Here is a 26,928-nt window from a genome sequence, read left to right on the forward strand (position 1 = left end):
GTCATTTTTTTTGGATCCCCCATTTTAATAGCTAGTAAAGGCTAGGTATTCAGCTGGGGGTTGATATTAGTAGCCTGGGAAGCTCTGTGGGTAACCTCCGCTAGAGACTAAAATTACAGGGAACCCCTAGCCAATTTTTTTTTTAATAAATCCTTTATTTTAATACTAAATGACAAGTACAGTAACCAACACTGTCACTGTACCTATTATATACGTGACTGACATGTTTCTATCTATATAATCTATGTGTGATGCTCTATTCTTTCTGTTCTATATTGTCGGGTACCGGTGTATGCCGCTGCTGAATTGCCGGCCGGCTTTTTTAAAGAGACAGGTGCATGAAAATCGGAGGGCACTAGTGTGTTCCAAGTGCCCTGCTATGTTTTTCAAGCACCCTCCTATATACCCTGCCTGCCTGTCTGCCTATATATACTGCCTGCCTGATGTTTAATTGAGCACTGTTCCCATCGATTTGGGCAATTATTGACCTTCGCAGACTGCCTGGGGGGACCGCTAGAAAAATGCTCCGGTCTCCCATAGACTTACATTGGGCTCGTTGCTCGGGTCGAGCACCCGAGTATTCCAATGTGCTCGACCCGAGCTTCGAGCACCTGAGCATTTTAGTGCTCGCTCATCACTAGTTTCTATCCTCGAAGAGGCATTCAAACAGGGTGTGATACCAAAAGAACTGTTGGATATGGTGCGCAAACTACAGCCCCATTTGGCCACCTTTTACTTAATTCCAAAACATCACAAAAATCCGATTGATCCGCCAAGTAGGCCAATTGTTGCCGGTAACGGCAGTTTGTGTGAAATTATATCTAGTGTAATTGATCACTACTTGAAGCCCTTGGTCTCTGGCCTGCCCTCCTACAAGATACCACGGCCGCCCTACAAAGACTGGATCACCTCTGCCTCGGTGACCATATAGTCATGGTCACTGCAGACATAGAGACACTTTATACGTCCATCAAACATGAAGATGGTATTAGGGTGGTTTCGTGGTATCTGAAGTCAAGTGGTCTCAAGCTGTCTCTGGCCGAGCTGCTCGTGGTCCTCCTGGAATTTGTCCTTCGACATGTGTTTATTTTAAAAAAGAACATCTACTTACAACAACAGGGCTCCGATATGGGGGCCTCCTGTGCCCCCTCCTACGCCAACCTTTTCTTGGGTTCGTGGGAGCGGGATATATTCCAGGTGGATACCACCTGTTGAGATGGACACCGTCCAGGGAAGGATGAGATACATTGATGATATATGGTTTGTGCGGGAGGCTACGGCCAGAGATTTGGAGAGGCTTATGACCAAGCTGAATGATAACAATTTGAATATTCGGCTAACATATAAATCGGGAAGAAGTCTGGACTTCTCGGATTTAAAAATCGGGTATCTGAGAATGGTATAACTACTGACATATTTAGGAAACCAACTGCGACAAACTACTTGTTACACGCAGAATTGGCACACCCACCCTCCACCATAAGAGGAATTCCAATAGGTCAGTTCCTTAGGGCCAAGAGGATATGCTCTAATGAGAAAACATTTGAGGAACAAGCGACAGAACTGGCAAATCGGTTTGAAGAGGGGATATAGCCGTAGGTCAATGAGACGGAGTTACAGGATAGCAGCATGAACCCCAAGAGATCAATAAATTTATGGCAATAAAAAAAAACATCAACAAATCGGAGGAGGTCCGATTTATTTCGGTATATAACAATCGGTGGCCTGAAGTGAGATCAATTTTACAGAAGCACTGGCAAGTTCTATTAACAGATTCTATCCTCCGTCAAATCCTCCCCCCAGCACCCTCAATGGTGGCGAAGCGAAGTCCAAACTTAAAAGATCTGTTGGTTCACAGTCACTATGATCTGGAGAGATGTAGAGATAAACAGGAAAGATATTAATGTTTTTTTCACGTGCGGGCTTTGTAAGGCGTGTGGTTATTAGAAGAAAGCAAAGAAGTTTGATAATTTTGGTGGCTCCAAAACATTTGAAATAAGGGCACATTTAAATTGTACCTCGAAGGGCGTAATTTATTATGCCCAATGTCCTTGTAAAAAGATATATGTCAGACTTACTACTAAAGAATTAAAAATTTGAGTAAGAGAGTATGTTAGGGACATTATCAAAGCCAAAGTGGTGGAAGACCCTAGCACTCTCAAAACTTTACCACGCCATTTTTTACATCACCATCAATGCAGCCCAAGAGAATTCTGCATCATAGATATTGATCAAGTCACCATGGGAGCAAGAGGAGGAGACCTGGGGAGGATTTTATCACAATTGGAGAGTAAGTGGATCTATCGACTGGGTACCCTAGCACCGGCAGGACTTAATGAAAGCTTTGGGTTCAGTTCCTTCCTATAATTGAGGCTAATGAGTAGATGGGGTTTCTTTTAATATCTTATGGTTTTATTGTATATGTATTGGTGCTTGTTTTTAATTGTTTTTATTCATCCTTAGGAAAGCTTTTGCCTGGGTTGATGGGTCGTGCGGGATGTCCGTTTCCAGTGGCTGGGGGACCAGCTCAACTGTACGAGCAAGGCAGTTGCGCGTCTATCCTCGCGGATGACCCTATACGTGTAGGATAGAAGACAACAGTGACAATATAGTCGTCTATGTGAATTATTGTATCACTATGTTAGATGTGGTTCTTAAATGTATAGGGGTTATTTTACACTATTATATACAGTGGGTACAGAAAGTATTCAGACCCCTTTAAATTTTTCACTCTTTGTTTCATTGCAGCCATTTGGTAAATTCTAAAAAGTTCATTTTTTTCTCATTAAAGTCCACTCTGCACCCCATCTTGACTGAAAAAAACAGAAATGTAGAAATTTTTGCAAATTTATTAAAAAAGAAAAACTGAAATATCACAGACTGCAGTTTACCGGTATTCATTGGCCTGTTTTACATCATGACATAGCTATCTATTATCTGTATGACCATCATAGTCACTGAAGCACTGGCACCTTAAACTTTGGCATTTTAGGCTGTATTTTTTCATTAGGATAGTCTCTTCAGTATTGATTTAAATTAAGTTATGTTACCATCATGTGTATGATTCATGTCACTTAGTAACAAATACATTGTATGAATATGTATATGGCATTATATTAATTAATTTCTTGTTTACTAGTGACGTTCAATTTTTTGGCCTTTTTAGGGGGGTTAATTTTCCCTCCCAGCTCATGTATGTGTCACTCCCTTATAGAGGTTGTTGCCCTGTCTTGTTAATTGGTTTTATCAATTTGATGAAATATAATATACACCTTTTATATGCAGCTGGTATCTCTTCTTCGTCCAGACGTTTAGTATATATTGATCTGGATATTTTGGTTTTTTATTCATGTTGAAGTGTCCAGCAATGGATTAACATAGGACATTTAATGTAATTAATTGTAAGTTTCGTTGTCCATTTACTTGGTAACTGGAATAATTGATACTTTGATTGATAATATTGTCACTTCCTTTCATGTACCCATATTTGTGGAGTCACATGGTTATCTCTCTGACCTTTGTGTAGCTTTCACCCATGACCTACTATTTTATTGGTTGTCCTCTATTTAGGAGTGTCTGTGGGACCTCCTTTTTTTACTTTTGATACACAATCAAACTGATTTTTTATCTGGACTCATTATGATGGTGACCTGACTCTTTTTGGGGCTCAGTCACTCCACTCTTTTTGTAGGTTGTACTTTATGGGAGCGCCCACATATGAACTATGGTTTATCTATTCCGCCATGTTCTTCGGTTTATATGCTTCTGACTATACACAATGCAACCTAGCAGAGATCTGCAGCATGTACTTGCAATGCTAATACCCTGCCGCCCTTTTCCTCTCCCTCGTATTAAATCTCACTCTGCGCTATCTCAACCTAACAGAGAACTAATCTTCATTCTAAATAGGTCTTAAAAGACTCTCCCTATACGCTGCTTTCACTCTCCCTACGCTCACACTACGTTGATGTAATATGCGCAAGATGGCACCGGCAGGGCTTAAATATCCCCCTACGATGCTGTAAGGACAGCCAATCACAGTAATGCCACAACAAAGATGGCAACGACATTACTGTGATTGGCAAGCAAGCCCAGCATGTTCATTGGCTACACATAAAGCGCCAAACATACTGGGCGGGTCACTCGAATATACCGAGGTGAATAGCGAATTACTCGCCGAATAGCCTGAATTGTGTACTATTCGTGCGAGTAACAAATAGTGCGGAATGTATTCACTCATCACTAGTAAAAAGACATAAATCCATGCGACACATTCATTCCTGCTCTGAGTGTCAAAGGTTGTCATAACTTTGTCTCTCTGAGATGTGAAGTTACCTTTTAATACAAGTAATTTCATGTCCATGATGCTGTGATCAGGGATAAAAAATGTTTGGCCACAGATAGATCTAATCTTTTTTTCTTTTATTTTGTGGCGATGAGAATTCATCCTTGTTCTAAGTTTTTGCCCCATCTTCCCTACATACAGACCCCCCCAGTTAGACATTTTGTACATATAATTAAGTACACTACATTAGATGTTATGCAGCTGAAATTACCTGGGATCTTGTAATTCTGATGAATTGGGAATCTTTATCTTGTCCGTGGTCATTATATATGGACAGGTTTTACATTTACAGTTGGTGAGGATGAATTTTGTAAGTTTCACCACAAAGGTGAAACTATCCTTCCGGTCAGTTTGCTTTCCCTCCCAGTACCTTTTCATTCTAACAGTGTTAGGTTTCTGGGAGATTATACTTGTTCCTTTTATTTTTGGTTCTCCTTAGCTTGCCTACTTTGCCCTATATGAATGTGTTTTAGGTTCTCACTCAGGGTTTTCGTATTTTACTTCATACTTTCCTTTCCCCTGGTTAACAGTGTGTTGTGGACTCCCCTCTGGTTCTTCAGGAGGTATGAGAAACTCCTCAATGGCCTATTAGAGTTAGGTCCATGGCATTTTTAGTTGTGCAGCTAGGGCCTTTCTAGTCTGTACAGAGACTAGTTGGGTGTAGTTGCGGCATTCTCCTTTGTGTGGGTTCTCCGGTGGCTATCAAGATGCGCTTTCTGGTTAAAACATTTCCCACATTTTGAACATGAAAATGGCTTTTTCCCTGTGTGAGTTCTCTGATGTTTGATAAGCGTTGATTGCTCTGTAAAACAGTTCCCACATTCTGAACATGAAAAATGCTTCTCGCCTGTGTGAGTTCTCTGATGTTTGATAAGATTTGATTTCTTTGAAAAACATTTCCCACATTCTGAACATGAAAATGGCTTCTCCCCTGTGTGAGTTCTCTGATGTTCGATAAGCGTTGATTGCTCTGTAAAACAGTTCCCACATTCTGAACATGAAAAATGCTTCTCCCCTGTGTGAGTTCTCTGATGTTTGATAAGACTTGACTTCTGTACAAAACATTTCCTACATTCTGAACATGAAAATGGCTTCTCCCCTGAGTGAGTTCTCTGATGTTCGATAAGATTTGATTTCTTTGCAAAACATTTTCCACATTCTGAACATGAAAATGGCTTCTCCCCTGTGTGAGTTCTCTGATGTTCGATAAGCGTTGATTGCTCTGTAAAACAGTTCCGACATTCTGAACATGAAAAATACTTCTCACCTGTGTGAGTTCTCTGATGTTTGATAAGATTTGATTTCTGTACAAAACATTTCTCACATTCTGAGCATGAAAATGGCTTCAACCCTGTGTGAGTTCTCTGATGTGCAATAAGATTTGATTTCTCTGTAAAGCAGTTTCCACATTCGGAACATGAAAATGGCTTCTCCCCTGTGTGAGTTCTCTGATGGGTGATAAGATTTGAATGATTTGCAAAATATTTCCCACATTCTGAACATGAAAATGGCTTCTCCCCTGTGTGAGTTCTCTGATGTGCAATAAGATTTGATTTCGCTGTAAAGCAGTTCCCACATTCTGAACATGAAAATGGCTTCTCCCCTGTGTGAGTTCTCTGATGTCTGATAAAATTTGATTTCTTTGTAAAACATTTCCCACATTCTGAGCAGGAAAATGGCTTCTCACCTGTGTGAGTTCTCTGGTGCCTAACAAGATAAGATTTCTGATTAAAACATCTCCCACACCTGGAACAAGAAAATCTATTCTTCGCTTTGTGAATTGTTTCATGTTTAAGAAAAGACTTTTTGAGGGGAAAACTATTTCTATATTCTGACTGTGAAAATGGCTTCTTTGCTTTAGGAGCAATTTGTTTTTTAATGCTTATTTTCTGACTCTGATTTTCCTTAGTAGTCGGTAATGAATCAGAAGACAGGACCTGTTTCAAAGGATCAGATGACAGATCTTTGCTGTGAAGTGATGATGGTAAATCTGGAGTAATGGCATTCACTTCAATTGTATCCTGTGAGATCTGAAAATTATCTGATTTGAAAATTGAAGATGTCAGGTGTTCCTCTGATCTCCTGGTACAGATATCTGCAAATAATAAAACCAATTATTATTTTTTAATAAAAAATCCTTGTAATTATATATTTAACATTTCTACTTAAAACTGTCCGTAAAAATGGGAAGTTATGCAAAAAAATTGAATTATTCACCAAGACAATGACAGTTCACAGTCTAATAGAAAAACCTCATCGCATGAACCAGAAGAGTGTGTTTTCAATTGTTTGTTCATTCTGCTTCCCACATATGGAATAAAAAGCCACCAAACAATGTTATGTAGGTGAAAATAATACCAAGAAAAACTTCTACTCACAACAAAACAAGTCCCCACTCCGGTCCATCATCTGTCAATGGAAAAACAGAGGTTTCCACATTATTAGTGGCTCAAAGGCTCTTGAAAAGCAATATGGCTTCCATAAACCAATCCAGCAATATCTGATCTCCCAAAGTCAAATCTCCCCCTTGTTCTGAGCCTTGCAGTGCGCCCAAACCGCATTTAGCATCCATGTATTTGGCATTACTATAGTGAGAAGAACCCACTTAATTTACGATGTGTCTCCTGGAGCACAATCTGGGCACTATGTGTTGGGTTATAAAACGACAAATGTGCAATTTTCACTCTCCATCATCCACTGCGTGCTAATTTCAGGAAAGTGGCTTTGGAGTCAAAATAGTCACTACTCCTATAGATTAATTCACTGAGGAATATAATTTCCAAAATGGAGCCACTTTATGGTGATTTCTACTGCTCTTGTTTAATGCCATTTTGTCATATAAGGGCTTCTGCAAATGGTGTGTCCCATCTCCTCTGGGATCTCCTACTGCGACATCTGCTTCTGTCACCAGGAGCCACCTTTTTCCTTGGGAGCCCCATGACAGCACCATACGAGAGAGTAGGATCCACCCCTATTACTAGACAGGAAGCCCTGATCACAAAATAAAAAGGCAACTCCCACTTCCTCCTTCAATGTGGTTTCATGTCCCCAAGGATGTAGATGCCTGGAGCACCAGTGAATCATGGAACACCATGCTGTGTTCTATAGAAACCTCTAGTGAGTGGCAATGAGCAGGGGCCCAGTTGGGCTCTGAAATGCTAACATCAGTCTGGAAGAATCTACATTTAATGATTCCGTATCTACCTATATTTGTTTGGCCTAGGCCTCATGGCCTGTGTATTGAGCCTCATGGTTAGGGCTCATGGCTTGCGTATTGAGCCTCCCGGCTAGGCCTAATGGCTAGCGTATTGAGCCTCACGGCTAGGTCTCATGGCTTGCGTATTGAGCCTCACGGCTAGGCCTCATGGCTTGCATATTGAGCCTCACGGCTAGGCCTCATGGCTTGCGTATTGAGCCTCACGGCTAGGCCTCATGACTTGCGTATTGAGCCTCACGGCTAGGCCTCATGGCTTGCGTATTGAGCCTCACGGCTAGGCCTCATGGCTTGCGTATTGAGCCTCACGGCTAGGCCTCATGGCTTGCGTATTGAGTCTCACGGCTAGGCCTCATGGCTTGCGTATTGAGCCTCACGGCTAGGCCTCATGGCTTGCGTATTGAGCCTCACGGCTAGGCCTCATGGCTTGCGTATTGAGCCTCACGGCTAGGCCTCATGGCTTGCGTATTGAGCCTCACAGCTAGGCCTCATGGCTTGCGTATAGAGCCTCGCGGCTAGGCCTCATGGCTTGCGTATTGAGCCTCACGGCTAGGCCTCATGGCTTGTGTATTGAGCCTCACGGCTAGGCCTCATGGCTTGCGTATTGAGCCTCACGGCTAGGCCTCATGGCTTGCGTATTGAGCCTCAAGGATAGGCCTCATGGCTTGCGTATTGAGCCTCACGGCTAGGCCTCATGGCTTGCGTATTGAGCCTCACAGCTAGGCCTCATGGCTTGCGTATTGAGCCTCACGGCTAGGCCTCATGGCTTGCGTATTGAGCCTCACGGCTAGGCCTCATGGCTTGCGTATTGAGCCTCACAGATAGGCCTCATTGCTTGCGTATTGAGCCTCATGTCTTGTGTAATGAGCCTCATGGCTTGTGTATTGAGCCTCATGGCTAGACCTCATGGCTTGTGTAATGAGCCTCACAGCTAGGCCTCATGGCTTGTGTAATGAGCCTCATGGCTTGTGTATTGAGCCTCATGGCTTGTGTATTGAGCCTCACAGCTAGGCCTCATGGCTTGCGTATTGAGCTTCACGGCTAGGCCTTGTGGCTTGCTTATTGAGCCTCGTGGCTAGGCCTCATGCCAATTCAGGTGTGGGTTTATATCTAATGTTGGCCTGTCTGAAGGTTTTTTCAGACAGCTTCATAGTTGGGAAAAACCTGCCACGTTAGGTCTAGAATTTTCCTCAGCTGTCTGCCTCACGGGGGGGGTGCCCGGCTAGCCAGGCAACTTGGGGCTCGTAGATGACTTTCACTAAGGTTTCAAAGCTTCACTACCCTTTACTAGCAATATTACTGATATTGGTAAGGAAGGTTTCTGGACGATGCCCTCGGTCTGGGGTGATTCTATTAAATACAGTCCAAAGGATAGCTGCTGAGTAACAGGTCCAGTCAATCCCTCATACTTGGATAGCATATTGAACTAGTCTGTGTTTAACATCTATGTCTCAGTGGCCTTCTTGGTAAAGGTGTGAATGGGGAAACTAAAAGAATAATACCAATTTAAGTCCAGTTGATCTTCACAATCTAAGATCAATAGTAACATAACATAGGTTGAATAAAGACCTAGGTCCACCAAGTTCAACCCTTTCCTATTTTAGGTGCTGGAATCGCCTTTCTTTCACCCTTAATGAGTGCCCCTGCCCCCCCCCCCCCGCGCTAAGCTTAAAAGAAACCACTATAAGTCCACTTAAAACTCCTACCTGGAGTCTTCGAATGACCTTTTGGACGCTAAGTGATTAAACTCTCTATACCCGATATCCCCGATAGGAAATGGTAGGAGGAGCTGCGAGTTGTACTCACCAGTGGGGGGCTGAAAATACAACATTTGCCCCAATCTACCCTCCTGGTTTAGAGTGATAAGAAACTTGATCGTGCCAAGAGGGCGGCACTATACCGGTCTGACTTCTTAAGGGATGTAAGAGTTGGTTGATAGACCACCAATTGCTTCAATCTACCCTACTGGTATGAAATGGTAAGATGAAGTTGATTGTGCCAAGTAAGGCAGCACTATACTGGTCGGCCTTCCTAAGGAAAGTGCAAGCTGGACTCACTTGTATCGATGGTTGATAAACCAAAAATTGCCTCAATCTACCCTCCTGATTCGGAATGGTAAGATAAACTTGATTGTATTGAGTCGGGCAGCACTACCTGTCTGCCCTACTAAGGGAGGTACGAGTTGGACTCGCCGTTATGGGACTGACGAACCAGTAAATATCCCAGTCCATCCTCCTAATCGAGTTGCCCGACAGACGATTATACCGGATCTGGTAAAATCATTTCAAGACCAGTGTATCCTCCCAGTTAGAAGTGCAGATGGAGTAATTGGAAATTAAGTCAATGGAGCCATATTACACTATGTATTCTTGGGATTAAAGTCATAAACTGGTAGACTCAACTAAGTGGCGAGTTGGTTAAATATCCAGTAAGTGCGTTTTTGGAGTGATAAGACGGCAACTCTGCAATAAACCTATAAAAGGAGGAATCAGTGGATGAGTTAAAATGTCCCCGTATCCGTGAGACTCCTGTGGTGAAGGAGAAGCATCTTTACTAGTTAAGACGAATGCCTTCACACTGAGGTAAGACTGTTCTGATTATTACTCAAGCACAGGATGATACGTACTTAAGGTACATGTTTAACGGGAAGGGATGCTACTACCTTAGCTTAAGACCATCTTGAGTTTTGATCAATACCATAAGAGATCTAGATCTCTTTCTGAATGAGTTGCTTCGGAATCAGAGGACATGGTTAGCACTTGGTTTACTTAGTTTCTGTGCTTGAAAACTAAACTATTTTGCATTTGAACTATTTTCATCTAACAATCTCCATGGTTGGATTATAAAGTTGCAGAATTTATGCTATTATAGGAGAATAGCGTAAATACGATCATTCCTGAATAAACGGTGGATTGTGACTTTTCTTTTGAATTAGCTCAGATCTGTGTCTTACCCTTTCTAGTTGTATAGCTCTTGGTACTTGGCTAGATTGTGGTAGCTAGAAACTCCCCAGGATGGAAATCTCGAACTATACGTTTCCGTTCGGCTTAAATACATTTCTTGGGGTGACTTAACGTTACAACCTAAGGGATATAAAGTAATAAATATTTCTGCTGGTTTTGAAACCCCCATTTTGGCAATCTCGAATGCTCTATCTACTCTTGGTAGCATAGAGTTGGGTAGTTTTGAACGATTATGTGATCGTTGACCCTAAAAAAGGTTCTTACAGCCCAGATCCTGGCCTTAAGTGGGGCCTTCAATTGAAAATGCCAACAATATTAAGGTAGAAACCCTAGTCAAAGCCTGGTTAAGGTTACCAGGTTCCCTGAATCGATTAACTTCTGCTTCTATTACACCCCGAGTCTTAGTACCAGTTCTTATACACTTCAGTTGTTGGTTAGTTGATTTAATGAGAACAGAATATCTAATCAAATCTGTGAAAGATATTCAACCATGTATATAAGTGAAGTCTCTAAATATAGACCATTCTCTGAGAGATAAAGAGGAAAGAGTGTTGTAAAAATCCTTTTTACTCTTGTTGGCGCTTTTGGTTTAAGCTCCAAATCGATAGACATTATGTTGATTGTGAATTTTTTAGATATCATTCAATCTTGAAGCACTATCTGTTAAACTAGGATATTCTGGGTATCTTTCTTCAGGTGTAAGATCCTACAGGGGTGCTCCCTCCCTATTGAAGGACTCCGTTGCTATCGTCTCTCGTATGGTGCTGGCATGGGGGGAAGGGAAAAACGATAATTACTTACCGGTAATTTGATTTTCCTGAAACCCATGACAGCACCCTAATTTTCCCTCCATCTGGCTTTTGGTTGATGGTTCTTAGTCTTCTCTTCTCACAATGAAGAATGTGCTTGAGTGAATGTATAAATAAAAATTATGATGAATTGGGTGACTCTTACTTGACTCCTGGAAACCACATTGAAGGAGGAAGAGGGGAGTTGCTTTTTTATTTTGTGCTCAGGGCTTCCTGTCCAGTAATAGGAGCGGATCCTACTCTCTCATATGGTGCTGTCATGGGTTTCAGGAAAATCAAATTACTGGTAAGTAATTATCGTTTATTCATTCTGCAGGCAGTGCTGGTGATGGAAGAGACGTTGGAAGAAGAAGCCCTGGGCGGCGCTGGCTCTGTCCAGCCACTAATAGCCCCAGCCCCCTGAGGAAGCCAGACATGGCGAAACTTGTTGGGGTGGCTATGTATATATTTTCGGTAGCGCTAGGGAACCTGTGTATGTCCTAGTAAATAATGTGATCAACTAATCTATGAACTGCAGACATAGAGGAAAACTATAATAAATATAATGAGCTCATGATATCAGATGTATTCTAATACTATACAGTTTCTAGAGACTTAATATCATAATAAGGGCACAGACAAACTAGTGTAGTTTTAATTTACTTTTTACCAAATTTTAGTAAAGCAGTAATAAAAGATGTTTTTTTATACACCCCTCAACCAGGTTTTTTTTTACCCTCTCGGTAATTTGTCAATACGCATATGACAGAAAATACCCAAAAGTGACACCATTCTAAAAACTGCACCCCTCAAGGTGCTCAAAACCACATTCAAGAAGTTTAGTAACCCTCCAGGTGTTTCACAGGAATTAATGGAATGTGGAAGGAAATTTTTAGGCTTCCTCCAAAATTTGTTGTGCATTTTCTCTTGGGCATGCTGATACCCCATGTGGGGGAAAACAACTGTTTGGGCGCATGGCAGGGCTCAGAAGAAAAGGATCGCCATTTGACTTTTAACATGTAAAATTTTCTGGAATAATTAGCGGATGCCATGTCGCGATTGGAGAGCCCCTGATGTGCCTAAACAGTGGAAACACCCCACAAGTGACACCATTTTGGAACCTAGACCCCTCAAGGATCTTATCTAGAAGTATGGTGAGCACCTTGAACCCCCATGTTCTTCACAGAAGTTTATAATGTTGAGCCGTGAAAATACAGAAAATCTAATTTTTCCCACAAAAATGTTTTTTTGCCAGAATTTTGCTTCTTCACAAGGGTAAGAAGAAAAATTGCACCACACAATTTCTTGTGCAATTTCTCCTGAGTACGCAGATACCCCATGTGTGGGAGAAACTACTGTTTGGGCGTACGACACGGCTCAGAAAGGAAGGAATGATGTTTCTTTGATGGAATGGTCTGCGGGTGTCATGTTGTGTTTGGAGAGCCCCTGATGTGCCTGAACAGAGGAAAACCTCCACAAGTGAACCCATTTTGGAAACTAGGTCCCTTAAGGAATTTATCTACCATATTATTTGGACTATAAAATGCATTTTTTAACAAGAAAAACTCTTGTTAAAAAGTGTGGGCGTATTATAGTCTGGAGGCAGCTTCCTGTGATGGAGGAGAAAGCCGATACCGCATCCTCCCCAATCACAGAAAGAGCTGTTGTCTATTCTTCTGCTCTGCACTGATCTATGTGACCGGTGAAGAGCAGGAGAGGAAGCTTACAGACAGAACAGAGGCTGCAGGAGCTAAGCAGCTGAAGGACCTTCTGCAACAGGAATTCCAAGACCTTTCAGGTCTGCGAGTGTCATGTCGCATTTGGAGAGCCCCTGATTTGCCTAAACAAGTGACCTCTTTTTGGAAACCTGACCCCTCAGGGAACTTATCTAGAAGTGTGGTGAGTACCTTGAAACCACAGGTGCTTCACAGAATTTTACAACGTTGATCTGTGAAAATTAAAAATATATTTTTCCCACAAAAATGTTGTTTTAGCCAGATTTTGTTTCATTTTCACAAGGATAGGATAAAATGGACCCCAAAATTTGTTGTGTGATTTCTCCTGAGTATGCTGATACCCCATATGTGGACGAAAACTACTTTTGAGGTACAGTGCAAAGCTCAGAAGGGAAAAAGTGCCATATTGGAGTTCAGATTTTGCTGGACTGGCTTGAGGGTGCAATATCACATTGGCAGAGCCCCTGAGGTGCAAGAACAATAGAACCTCCCCCATAAGAGACCATATTTTACAAATTAAACCTTTCAATGAATTCATCTAGGGGTGCAGTGATCATATTAACACCACAGGGGGGTCACTGAACTTTATACTATTGGGCAGTGAAGAAAAAATAATAACATTTTTCCCACTAAAATTTTGTTTTAGCCCTAGATTTTACATTTTCACACTGGGAAATGGATAAAAATGGCACCAAAATTAATCTCACAATTTATGCTCAAATTGGAAATACCCCATATGTGGCTGTACAGTACTGCTTAGTCACACAGCGAGACTCGGGAAGGACGGAACACTATTTGCCTCCTAGAGCGCAGGACTCCATATACAAAGCCCCTTAATGCTAGAAGAGCAGAATCCCCCCTCAAGTGACCCCATTTTGGAAAATATACTCCTTTGGGAATTTATCTACAGGTGTAGAGTAGATTTTCACTCCATGGTTTTTTTTCCAGAAACAAGCAGCAGTGGATGTTGCTGAGTGAAAATTGCAAACTACCTTTGTAGTGCCTAGTACGTTGTAGTGATCAGTAAGTTGTAGTGCCTGTACATTGTGCCTAGCTCATGCTTCTGGAGACATGCACCCGTTAATTAGGCCGACTTTCATCGCTACAGAAATGCCAAATATATGGACGCTAACTGTGGTTTGGGCACACTGTGGTGCTGAGAAGGGATGGGAGCATTTGCATTTCGGAGAGCAGAATTTGATAAATTTCTTTTGGGGAGCGAGAAGCCATTTTCACTATTCCAGAGCCTCTGTGCTACAAGAAAAGTAGTTAGTCCCTCATTATAAACTTTTGACAGTGAGACAACGTCTAACTAGTAGGAGACGCCCTCTAGTGGACGTGCTCATTATTAATGAATATAGGTGATACCATGGAAAAGATAATATAGTTTCTCTCACCGGTGACAAATTAATAAATTAGAACCAGTGATGAGCGAGTATGTTCTGTTAACCCTTACAGCGAGCATGCTTGGGCGAGCACCGAGTATCTTCAGCGTGCTCGGTGTTATGTTTAAATCACTCCTGTGTGCATGATTTGCAACTGTTTGACAGCTTTAATACATGTGAGAAATGCCTGCTTCTTAAGCATTCCTCACATGTATTAAAGCTGTCAAACAGTCGCAAATCATGCACACAGGAGTGAATCAAACATAACTCCGAGCACGCTGAAAATACTAGGTGCTCGCCCGAGCATGCTCGTAAATCTCGAGTAACGAGCATGCTCGCTCATTACTAATTAGAACATGTCAGTAAGAAGATAGATAGCACTCATCTTGAGACCCGTAGAACTATTCCAGCAAGATCTGCATTCAAATAGCTAAGTGGCGTGCCTTCCCTTCTTAACCTGCCATGTGCCCAGATAGTAGTGTACAGCTGTATATTGTGTATTGTCGGATTTGGCTGTGTAATGCGTTCCAACAGCAGGAAGACTGTGTACTGAGTGGGTGGAGTGCGTTACAGAACAGGGGAGTTTGCGTTCCACTGTGGGATGAGGGATGGACGCCGTGCAGGACTATAGGACAAAAGAATAATAAGCCTGGAAATGTGACAGGAGGTGAACAGGTGTAAGTAGAGCAGCCTGTGGGCCGTGGAGGATGATGATCAGTGATTAAAATAAGGAGAAGCCGTTCTGCAACATAAAGAATACAAAATAAATACCATGATAATGAAAGAAAATTAATCTCCGTTAAATGACATGCAAATACTGTATCTCAAAACACATATAAGCAGGGTCGGACTGGGGTGCCTAGGGCCCACCAGGGGAACTGACTCTAGGGGCCCACACTACAGCCCACCATAAACTGTTTTATTACTTGTTATGCTTTTCTATAATGCACTATAGTTACATGATTGGCCGCGCGGTGGAGCACCATGCGGCAGGACTTGGTTCGAACAGTCATTCCGTACTGCCAGAGTCCCTTTAATGGTAACTTGTCACCTTGAAAAACGCTATTTATCTGCAGATATAGGGGTAATCTGCAGGTAAATAGGGTTTAAAGCCTGGTTAGACGGCTTATTGGAAAAGCATTGGCTAGACGGAGAAAATTACATTTTATTCTCCCTGTCGCCACTCGCTTCCTGTCATAGGATCGGTGCAAGGAGGGAGACTTTATAGTCACCGCGAACTACAAAGTGAGGGTGCTGCAATAACGTCCGGCACCTTGATTGTGACACTTCCATGGAGCCCAACCTCAGGCTGAGCTTCATTGAATGACTAACATGGCAGCAGCACCTGGCAACCAGTGCTGAGCGAGCGTGGTCGGATAAGGTGTGATCCCAGCATTAGATGTAAGAATCTACTACTACTCTTGCTACAACATTTTGTTACATTAGGCCATAACATATCTCAACTCAAGTTCCAGGTCATTCACCAGGTGCTTTCCCCTAGACGCGGAGGTGACCGTGCACGCCTACTGAAGATAAGGGAGGCCTTTTAGATCCATGAACTTCAAACCCTTACCCCCAGGGGGCTCAATAGGGATTATGTTTAATTGTCATTCCTGTGATAATTTTAGAGAGAGCTGCATAAGTTGTACCACATTGTTGTCAGCCTTGAGTTTTTCACTGTTGGGAGTGTACATATATGTGTTTTGAGATACAGTATTTGCATGTCATTTTAGAGAGATTAATTTTCTTTCATTATCATGGTATTTATTTTGTATTCTTTATGTTGCAGAACGGCTTCTCCTTATTTTAATCACTGATCATCATCCTCCACGGCCCACAGGCTGATCCACTTACACCTGTTCACCTCCTGTCATATTTCCAGGCTTATTATTCTTTTGTCCTATAGTCCTGCACGGCGTCCATCCCTCATCACACAGTAAAACGCAAACTCCCCTGTTCTGTAACGCACTCCACCCATTCAGAACACAATCTTCCTGCTGTTGGAACGCAGGACGCAGCCTCTGACATGCACATCCTGCACCGTGGAACGCACGTTCGCCCTCAGTTTCTCCAGTCACACCTCCTATGCCTTCAGGCAATTGATAGCAGCGCTTGACAAGGCGTCACTTCCGATGACGTCACTGCTATCCAGACACCGCCTCCTAACGCTTCAGTCCACTTCCAGGAACGTTACACCGGCGGTTCACCCTGATTGGTCTCCTGGGACATTAGTTCCCGCCACATATACTAGGCTTTCTCCTCCCTTAACATGGCGACCTTAGGAACCAGCGGCGGATACCATGTTCCACGCCTGTCATACTTCCTGCTCTCACTACTGGGTATGTTTCTACATATATCTGCTGGTACCGATTGGATAATTCCCTATGAGGCTGGTGTTCTTATGGCTGTTTGTCTCCCTAGATCCTGTCTTCCCACTGTGTCCTTCCTGCTTTCACCTTTAACTATATTCCTAGCAGTCTGGTAGGACTTATTATACAACCATTATGTGCTCTCTATTGCAATGATTTTGATTTTCAGATGATTATGAATTTCAGAAATACCTTATGACAGTTTGTTTCTAGTACCGTATTTTTCGGACTATAAGACGCACTTTTTTCCTCCAAAATTTTGGAGGAAAGTGGGGGGTGCGTCTTATAGTCCGATATACATAAAATACTGTGGCTGTGGGTGGTGGGGGATGTGGGGGAAGCGACAGTGGCGGAGTAGCGGTGCACAGGAGGCAGCAGCCGCCTGCTGCAGCCTACACTGTGCCCACTACTAAAGAAAATTAATATTCACTGCTCCCCACGCCCATGGTAGTGAATATTAATTTTCCTTAATAACCGGCACACTCTGCCTGCAGCGCAGCTCCTGGTAAGTATGGCACCCTGTATGTATGCCCCACCTCATCCCGGTATGCATGGCCCCCCTCATCCCTGTATGTATGGTCCCCCTCATCCCGGTATGTATGGTCCCCCTCATCCCGGTATGTATGGTCCCCCTCATCCCGGTATGTATGGTCCCCCTCATCCCGGTATGTATGGTCCCCCTCATCCCGGTATGCATGGCCCCCTTCATCCCTGTATGTATGGCCCCCCTCATCCCTGTATGCATGGCCCCCTTCATTCCTGCATGTATGGCCCCCCTCATTCCTGTATGTATGGCCCCCTTCATCCCTGTATGTATGGCCCCCTTCATCCCTGTATGCATAGCCCCCCTTATCCTTGTATGCATGGCCCCCTTCATCCCTGTATATATGGCCCCCTCATCCAGGTATGCTTGGCATCCCCTGATCCCCTTCAAGCTGCACAGAAAAAAAATAAACTTTCATACTCACCTTCTCTCTCCTCCAGTGCTGTGTCCAGCTCTGTGCCGGAATAGTCACTGCTCCTCACGCTGGGACTCTGTGCGTGGGGAGCAGTGAGCATTCATTCTCCCTAATAGCGCGCACACTGTAGCCGCAGCGCGGCTCCTGCTGCGCTCGGCTGTCAGCGTCCCCGCTATTAAAGGCCATGAATATTCACCACCACTTAACAGGGCTTCATGACCACATTTTTTGCTTACATTTTTTTTTCTATTTTCCTCCTCTAAAACCTAGGTGAGTCTTATAGTCCGAAAAATAAGGTACTTTTTATGCTTTTGTCTGATATATGTAGTTTTTAATTTTTTTGTCTTTATGCTGCAGTACACACTGATGAAGGTCTTGAGGACCAAAACAATTGTACCTGTGTTGGACTGCAATTAAATACATTACAATTATGCCTGTTTGAGTGCCAAGTTTCATTTGCTATTTGAATGGACCCTACTTGTTCACCTATTCCAGCAGTGCTATATTATCTGAGAAGAATCTGTGACTTCTCTGCATTTAGTGGTTACTACTCACCTGGACGGTTATCTGTAGGAATCTCCTCTTTACACCGCTCATCACCCCTTACATATGTCTCTGTAGTATTAATATGGGACAGATCTTCACCCTGAAACAAATATTGTAGAAGTCACAAACAGATGAGAAGTCCCATCTATGATCAGCTCTAATCCTGCCATCTCCACCGTTCTCATTACACAAATATAAAACATATAATACTGGTGGATAAAACAAGACTGAGCACAAGACCTTCACAGCCGTCTACACATCATAGGGAGATCTCATTACACCTTCTCTCCATCTACCTGATGATTCTGAAGAACATTGGGATCTTCTTGTTTACAGTCCTGTGGAAGAAGAGGACGGGGACATCTCTCTGGTGTTGTTCTCTTACTGGATAGATCTGGAGGAAACACATACAGGGACTGAATTCATTCTTTACATACAGATAATTATAGGCCGTGTGTATTTAGTCCTGTCTATTACCTGGTGATGTGAGGGGCTGGGGAACCTCCATCATGACGTCCTTGTACAGATCTTTGTGTCCTTCTAAATACTCCCACTCCTCCATGGAGAAATAGACGGCGACATCCTGACACCTTATAGGAACCTGACACATACAACGATACAATCATCCCCCAATCCCTTCATAGTGTTACTGTATAATGTCCCAGCATTCTCAGCAGTGTCACCTCTCCTGTCAGCAGCTCAATCATCTTGTTGGTGAGTTCTAGGATCTTCTGGTCATTGATGTCCTCATGTATCAGGGGGTGAGGTGGAGGCCCCGTGATTGGGCTCAGTGGTCTTCCCCATCCCTCAGACACAGGGGCCTGGCAGCACTCACTAGAGGTCTTCTTCACTACTGTGTAATCCTGGTTATGGAGAGACACATTAATAAATCTCCCTCCAGACATCTCCAGAGTCCTCACCTCTCCAGTTCTGTCCATCTGTTATTCCCATAGATAAGAATGATGTAATGTGACGTCATCAGAATCTCTCACCTCTCCAGTAAGCCGGAAGAGGATCTCTAGGGTGAGGTGTAATATCCTCTCCACCATCTTGTCTCTGTCCATATCCATGTTTAATGGATGAATCAGAAAAATTTTCTTATTTAAAGGATCCGATATTGTAGAGACCTGAATGAGAAGATGATGAGCCGATGTAAATTCATAAAAATCCTGTGTAATAATACAATTACTGGAGATAATAAGGGGAAACATAGGAGATTTACTATTTTATACTATTTAGTTTTCTTCTTTACATCTAGTAATAAAACCTATATATTTTAGGCCACAGACAACAAGCAGTTTCTTCCTTTGAGTCTGCAGCTGAATACGTTTCTCATAGACTTATTGCTAAGTCTTGTCTTATTTACGGACACTGGAATCGGCATTAGCAAAACTGCAGGAGATATTAATAACACGTGACATGAGGAATAACTACTTCATGATGAGGACGAAATCTTCATCTTCTACGGCTCTAGAAACATATTTGGCCAGAGTCCTGTCACCCACTAGATCACCACCGGCCGTCTATATGAATGTTTCCAGACTGTAATCTTCTATCCCGTTAGATCTCAGGTCTGATTCACACACAGAAGTTTGAGACATTTATAAAAGCTTGTTTGTAAGACCACCAACACAAGAGGTATTTGATGCCAAATTCTCCATATACAATGTATTTTTTTTCTCTGGATATGATAGGAGTTTTTTAGCATTTTCATGTACCGTATTGGCGTGTAAGACGACTTTTTAATCCCTGAAAATCTTCTCAAAAGTCAGGAGTAGTCTTATACGCCGGGTGTCATCTTATAGGGCGTATACCCTTATACTCCGAAAGCTGTGGGAGGAGGGGGTATATATATATATGATGTGTGGGGTGTGGGGGGAGCGGGGCACAGGAGGCTGCAGCCTACACTGTCCCCGCTGCTAAAGAAAATGAATATTCAGTGCTCCCCATGCTCATGGAGCATGGGGAGCACTGAATATTCATGCTCCTTAATAGTGGTACACAGTGTAGCCACGCTGCGGCTCCTGCTGCTGCCGGAATTGCCTGTGCCAGCTGTTAAAGGACATGAATATTCAACCTCTCTCTACGCCCATGGGTGTGGGGAGGGGGTGAATATTCATGCCCTTTAATGAGCGGGCCAGGAGATAGCCGGCAGCAGCAGGTGCCGCAGCGCGGCTCTGCTGTGTGCCGGCTATGAAGGAGAGTGAAGTCACTGCTCCCCGCGCACACAGTCCTGGCATGGGGAGCAGTGACTTCCGGCAGCTGATCTCTCCTTGTGAGCCGCGAATGGCAGTGACATCATGCTCGGCTCACATGGAGAGATCAGTGCAGGCAGACAGGATGCAGCTCTGGAGGAGAGAGAAGAAAGGTGAGTAGGAGTGTTTATTTTTTTTTATGTGCAGCATGATGGGGATTAGGGGGACCATGCATACCGGGACAGGGATGAGGGGTGCCTTGCATACCGGGACAGGGATGAGGGGTGCCTTGCATACCGGGACAGGGATGAGGGGTGCCTTGCATACCGGGACAGGGATGAGGGGTGCCTTGCATACCGGGACAGGGATGAGGGGTGCCTTGCATACCGGGACAGGGATGAGGGGTGCCTTGCATACCGGGACAGGGTTGAGGGGTGCCTTGCATACCGGGACAGGGATGAGGGGTGCCTTGCATACCGGGACAGGGATGAGGGGTGCCTTGCATACCGGGACAGGGATGAGGGGTGCCTTGCATACCGGGACAGGGATGAGGGGTGCCTTGCATACCGGGACAGGGATGAGGGGTGCCTTGCATACCGGGACAGGGATGAGGGGTGCCTTGCATACCGGGACAGGGATGAGGGGTGCTTTGCATACCGGGACAGGGATGAGGGGTGCCTTGCATTCCGGGACAGGGATGAGGGGTGCCTTGCATACCGGGACAGGGATGAGGGGTGCCTTGCATACCGGGACAGGGATGAGGGGTGCCATGCATACCGGGATGGACGGGTTCCAGGCATACCAGGATGGAGGGATGCACGTATAAAAGGAAGGGGGGGGCATATATACCAGGATGGGGGATATTGTCAGAATTGGGGGACATTACCCCTATACTAGTGTCAGCAGAAGACCCCCTCCCCCTTAAAAGTACATCGTGAACATATTTTTTGCTTACATTTTTTTCTATTTTCCTCCTCTAAAACCTAAGTGAGTCTTATGGTCCGGTGCGTCTTATAGTCCGAAAAATAAGGTATTTATGGTAATTTATAAAAAGAAAAAAAGAGAGGGGTCGCTCACTGGTCTATTCGGGTGCTCTGAAGAAAAGAGTAATCTCAATTGCAAAAAGAACTTCGGCACTCCATACATGAATATATAAGAAATATTGTATCTAGACTAATGTCACTTTGAAAAATGAAGGTTATGCCACTCTTGGCCAAATTATGCGCAAAAAAACTTCATTTTTCAAAGTGATATTAGTCTAGATACAATATTTCTTATATTTTCATGTATGGAGTGCCGAAGTTCTTTTTGCAATTGAGATTACTCTTTTCTTCAGAGCACCCGAATAGACCAGTGAGCGACCCCTCTCTTTTTTTCTATTGATCATTTTTGGGATCCCGCTCCTGGAGCATTGCAGCAGGTACGTGTTCACACTATTAGAAGTTTGACAGCCTTTTTTCTGACCATGTGTCCCTCCCATTCAGTCACAGGTGGTTTTAACTAGCTCTACCAGCCCATACATTGTAGGTTAAAAGCCCAAGCAGAGACATATTGTCCATACAGGCTTACAGCCCAAGAGTGGCATATCCAGTGGTAGCGTAGCGTAGTTTCCCATCATACGAAGGTGACCTTGTCGTGGTTGATGGGCACACATAAATTGGCCAAATTATGCGCAAAAAACCTTCATTTTTCAAAGTGACATTAGTCTAGATACAATATTTCTTATATATTCATGTATGGAGTGCCGAAGTTCTTTTTGCAATTACGGTAATTTATAAGCCCTCCCTGTCTCCAAGACTATCAGGGCAGTAGCACATCCCTCTGGACCGCCCTTGTATCCTATTACTGGTACCTCCTTCTCCGCCTCTCTGATCTTGCTCCTGAGGACTGCAGTGACGAGGTGAGGGGGCGCCTCACCGGGAAAGTTTAAGTGAAGCAAGCTGCAGGCATCCCCCTCACCTTGTCACTGTAGTCCTCAGGAGCAAGATCAGAGAGGCAGAGAAGGAGGTACCAGTAATGATACAAGGGCCAGAGGGATGCGCTACCGCTCTGATAGTCTTGGAGACAGGGAGGGCTGGGCAGGCAGGGAGAGCTGACCAATCCAAGCAGGATATGTATACAACTACCAGCCAATCGTCGGTAAGGTTCATCACTTTAAAATTACCATATTGAAATCAAATAGATTTTTTTTTTTATTTTTACCGTATTTGCGTTAGAAGAGGGGTAGTCTTATACGGCGAGTATATCCCAAACTCTATATTTTAACTGGAAAAGTTGGGGGTCGTCTTATACTCCGGCAAATACGGTAGGTTTCCATATATTACATGAAAAACACCCCCAAAAAATACAATTGGGGATGGAGGTAGTGTGCGGACATTATACAGTGTGTGGGTGGATGGCGGTACTAGAGGGAACAGTATACTGTGTGTGGGGACCATGAAAGGGGCACTGTACTATGGGAGCAATACATGATTCCTTCACAAAATCACTATAAATATAACATTTTTAAAGCAACCCCATAATTTGTGAATCTTCAGGGTAAATCGCTTTCTAACCATTTGATTAGAGCTGATACTATTAAGCTAAAGTGTCTAAACAGACTTTCTTTCAAATCCATAAAGGGGCACTTTTACGTGTTTGTCATTCCAGAACTGTGTGAGGATTATTAGAGGTGATAGTTTTCCCACCAATTAGAAGGGACACCTGTGGATATTGGTGGTTTTTACTGGCTATATTTCTGGTGTGAATTACTCGGTAAAGTGCCCTTGTGTTAAAGGGGTTGTCCACTACTTTATATGATCCCTCAATGTATTCCCCCAGGGCCCATAAGTGTTTCTCTAAATACTCTGTGGTGCCTTTTCTGCCTGTGAGCGGCGCTATCACTGGCCGCTCACAGGCATCACGTGACCTCCCGGTTCAGCCGGCTCTGACATCTGATGTCACGTCATGTTCCAGCTGCAGCAGGGGGTACTCACTTCTGAGTTCCACGGTGGATGCTGGGCTGTGGGTGGGGTTACCCTGCGCATCACACCCGGTATCCACCGCGCACTCTCCCTCTCCTCATTCACTGGGAAAGCACGCGGTGGATCCTGGGTGTGATGCACGGGGTAACCCCGCCCACAGCCCAGCATCCACTGCGGGGAGCGCGTCACTGATGTCACGCCTCACTTGACGTGACATCAGTGACGGGTCACGTGATGCCGCTGAGCGGCCAGCGATAGCGCCGCTCAGAGGCAGAAAAGGCACAGCAAGGTATTTTCAAAAACATTTCTGGGCCCCGGGGGGGGGATACGTTGGGGGGGTTCATATAAAGTAGTGAACAACTTCTTTAAAGTGGACATTGGACAAACACCACGATCAATTACAATCAGACTGAAGGAACATCGCTCCTCTATTCGGCTCTAATGAGTCTAGGATGAAATCCACTGCGGCCGCTGCAAAAAAAAGAATGAAGAAGAGAAGAAGTTTGGTGAGACCACCGTGGCCAGACATTTCTCAGAGTTGGTGATAAAAGTTCTGAACTCCGACTGTCGGTGTTAGAAGAGACGACCGCAGCGGATTCACAATCACAACGCAGTAAACTTCTACAGAGACGTGTTCTGGATTTACTCCCTGGAATCACTTTCTCCCAAAGTGTTAAATGACGTCTGTAACTTCAATGTCTTTCTATGAAGCTTCTTCTCTGAACTTTATTCCTCTGTTGTCTGTCGGGGAGTTGTTTTCTAAAAAAATATTTTTGTGTGTTTTTTTTTCTTTTAGTTTACTGGGTTTGTAATGGGGGTGTCTGATAGACGCTTCTCCAATACTAACTGTTAGGATTGATAACAGTTGACAATACACAGCTGACGTAAACCCAAAAAATATTACCCTGGTTGCCAACATACCAGGGCAATTGGGAAGAGGCAGGCAAAGTGCCAAAATTTGTCGCATCAAATTGGATTTTCCAATTCTGGGGCTGCTGCGGACTGGTATTTTTAGGCTGGAAGGGGCCAATATCCATGGACCTTCCCAGCTGGATAATATCAGCCCCAAGCTGTTTTCTTTACCTTAGCTGGTTATCAAAAATAGGGAGGGGGACTCCACATCATTTTTTTAAATTCATTATTTATTTAATAGGTTTAAAAAAGGTGAAATACATCCTTTACTGCCAGATGGAAGGAACTAAAGGGTGCAACTTTATAATATTTAGGGGGAGGGAGAGGACATTAATCTAAGCACTCCCTCCTATAACAACTCTCCTTGAACTACCATACTTTCTGAGGACAGTGGGCCGAGCATCGCATTGCGGGGTCTTCTGTAAGACCCAAGAACTAGTGATCAGCGAATGGTCTTTAGATAAGGGGTTAACCGAGCACGCCCGAGCATAACTGAGTGTCATCGGAGTGCTCGTATATCATGTTCGAGTCCCTGTGTCTGCATGATTTGCGGATGTTAGACAGCCTCAACACATGCAGGGATTGCCTGTTTGTTAGGGAATCCTCACATGTTGAAGCTGTTTAACAGCCGCAAATCATGCAAACGCAGGGATGCGAACATGATATACGAGCGCTCCTATGATACTCAGTTATGCTCGAGCGTGCTCGGTTAACCCTTTATCGGAGCACGTTCCCTCATCACTACCGATAACAAGATGCGGCCGGCCAATCGCAGTAATGCCAGTAGAAAACATGGCTACAGCACTACAGTGTATGGCAGGCAATGCCCGAATGTACATTGTCTGAATAACAGACACAAGACATACGGGGCGCGGTCTAGAACTCCCCCGATACTTGATCCAGTAATGGAGAGAAATCACCAGTATCTACATTACTGTGCTGGAACTAGGAGAGGAATAATGGCGTTGTGTGAGGACTTCTCTGGGCTTCGGTCCTTCATCCTGCAGTCGTCTGAATGTATCTAATGTGGACGGGAACCAGATAAGCCGCATTCTGTCCACAGCTGTTACCTCACTGTTCACACCACACAGAGACCCCAAAAGAGTCTCGGTGCTGAAGTGGTTAATGCCCCCTGCGCCCAGTAATGGAGTCTCCACATACCTCCACCTGCAGAGCCGCCACCACATATATGGCAGTTCTGTGCGCACAGGACCTGTGATGAGGTCACAGGAGGGGAGGAGTCAGGGGTCACATGATCAGGGGCCTCAGTGGATGCAGGACTCTGCTGTGCTGGTTGTCATGGTGCTGGATGAGCTGAAGTTTATGTGTGGGGTCAGGAGGGGTTTACAGTGTGGATGTAGCAGAGCCGCGTGTGTACGAGGTGTACGGAGCAGAGCCGCGTGTGTACGAGGTGTACGGAGCAGAGCCGCGTGTGTACGAGGTGTACGGAGCGGAGCCGCGCGTGTACGAGGTGTACGGAGCAGAGCCGCGTGTGTACGAGGTGTACGGAGCAGAGCCGCGTGTGTACGAGGTGTACGGAGCAGAGCCGCGTGTGTACGGAGCAGAGCCGCGTGTGTACGAGGTGTACAGAGCAGAGCCGCGTGTGTACGAGGTGTACAGAGCAGAGCCGCGTGTGTACGAGGTGTACAGAGCAGAGCCGCGTGTGTACGAGGTGTACGGAGCGGAGCCGCGTGTGTACAAGGTGTACGGAGTGGAGCCGCGTGTGTACGAGGTGTACGGAGCAGAGCCGAGTGTGTACGAGGTGTACGGAGCAGAGCCGCGTGTGTACGAGGTGTACGGAGCAGAGCCGCGTGTGTACGAGGTGTACGGAGCAGAGCCGCGCGTGTACGAGGTGTACGGAGCAGAGACGCGCGTGTACGTGGTGTACGGAGCGGAGCCGTGTGTGTACGAGGTGTACGGAGCAGAGCCGTGTGTACGAGGTGTACGGAGCGGAGCCGTGTGTGTACGAGGTGTACGGAGCAGAGCCGTGTGTACGAGGTGTACGGAGCGGAGCCGTGTGTGTATGAGGTGTACGGAGCGGAGCCGTGTGTGTATGAGGTGTACACAGCGGAGCCATGTGTGTATGGAGCCGCGTGTGTACGGAGCCGGGTATGTACGCTGTATACAGCTCTATACTCCCAGGTTCGGACGGAGACACCGCGGCTCTTTATCAGACTGTAGAAGAACTGACTCTGGACACTCGGTAAAACTGCGCTCGGACGTCTCTTGTTTCTCGCACAGATATTGATAACATAAGATGGAGTCAGACGAACCCTCCTACAAAACCTGATAACAAAGTCATTACTACAGGACTGGATGAGAAAGGGATTTATTCTACAAGAAACGCTGTGGCCACAAATGAGAGAATCCGGGCCCCGTGGCTGGATAGTCCGGGCCCCCAGCGTGTTAGGACCAGACGGGGTCTTTGTCCCTGGAGCTTCTCTGCTCGGTATAATGAGACTCTGATCTTGTTCTTATAAAGAGGGTTGGAGTAAAATAGAAGCTGCCTGAATATGAGGACCTTGTCTGAGCTCTATGTCCTTGTGTACAGAG

The 26,928-nt window shown here is 44.6% G+C and overlaps 2 protein-coding genes across 2 annotated transcripts in view; one reads left to right on the forward strand and one right to left on the reverse strand.

Annotated features, from left to right (window-relative positions):
• The window catches only part of LOC141204972 (uncharacterized), a 230,552-nt gene that overhangs the window by 86,682 nt on the left and 116,942 nt on the right, over window positions 1–26,928 (forward strand). The window lies entirely within an intron of this gene.
• LOC141204959 (uncharacterized) lies at window positions 281–25,590 on the reverse strand. The gene is made up of 7 exons (XM_073663993.1): window positions 25,537–25,590; window positions 19,298–19,432; window positions 18,989–19,168; window positions 18,783–18,906; window positions 18,602–18,699; window positions 18,315–18,405; window positions 281–6,440 (listed from the first exon to the last, which is right to left on the reverse strand). Exons 2-7 carry the CDS (start codon window positions 19,373–19,375, stop codon window positions 4,996–4,998), a joined length of 2,016 nt encoding a protein of 671 aa, XP_073520094.1. The 5' UTR covers window positions 19,376–19,432; window positions 25,537–25,590; the 3' UTR covers window positions 281–4,995.

Source organism: Phyllobates terribilis, unplaced genomic scaffold, assembly GCF_046119375.1.
Source record: "Phyllobates terribilis strain yellow unplaced genomic scaffold, ASM4611937v1 Scaffold_136__1_contigs__length_4911898, whole genome shotgun sequence".
Lineage (NCBI taxonomy): Eukaryota > Metazoa > Chordata > Amphibia > Anura > Dendrobatidae > Phyllobates > Phyllobates terribilis.

Coding starts and splice junctions, on each gene's coding strand:
- LOC141204959 (XM_073663993.1), bottom strand. CDS start 19,375: ATGGATATGGACAGAGACAAGATGGTGGAGAGGATATTACACCTCACC. Junction 18,907..18,988: donor TTGAGCTGCTGACAGGAGAG/GTGACACTGCTG, acceptor TGTATGTGTCAG/GTTCCTATAAGGTGTCAGGA. Junction 18,406..18,601: donor ATGTTCTTCAGAATCATCAG/GTAGATGGAGAG, acceptor TATTTGTTTCAG/GGTGAAGATCTGTCCCATAT.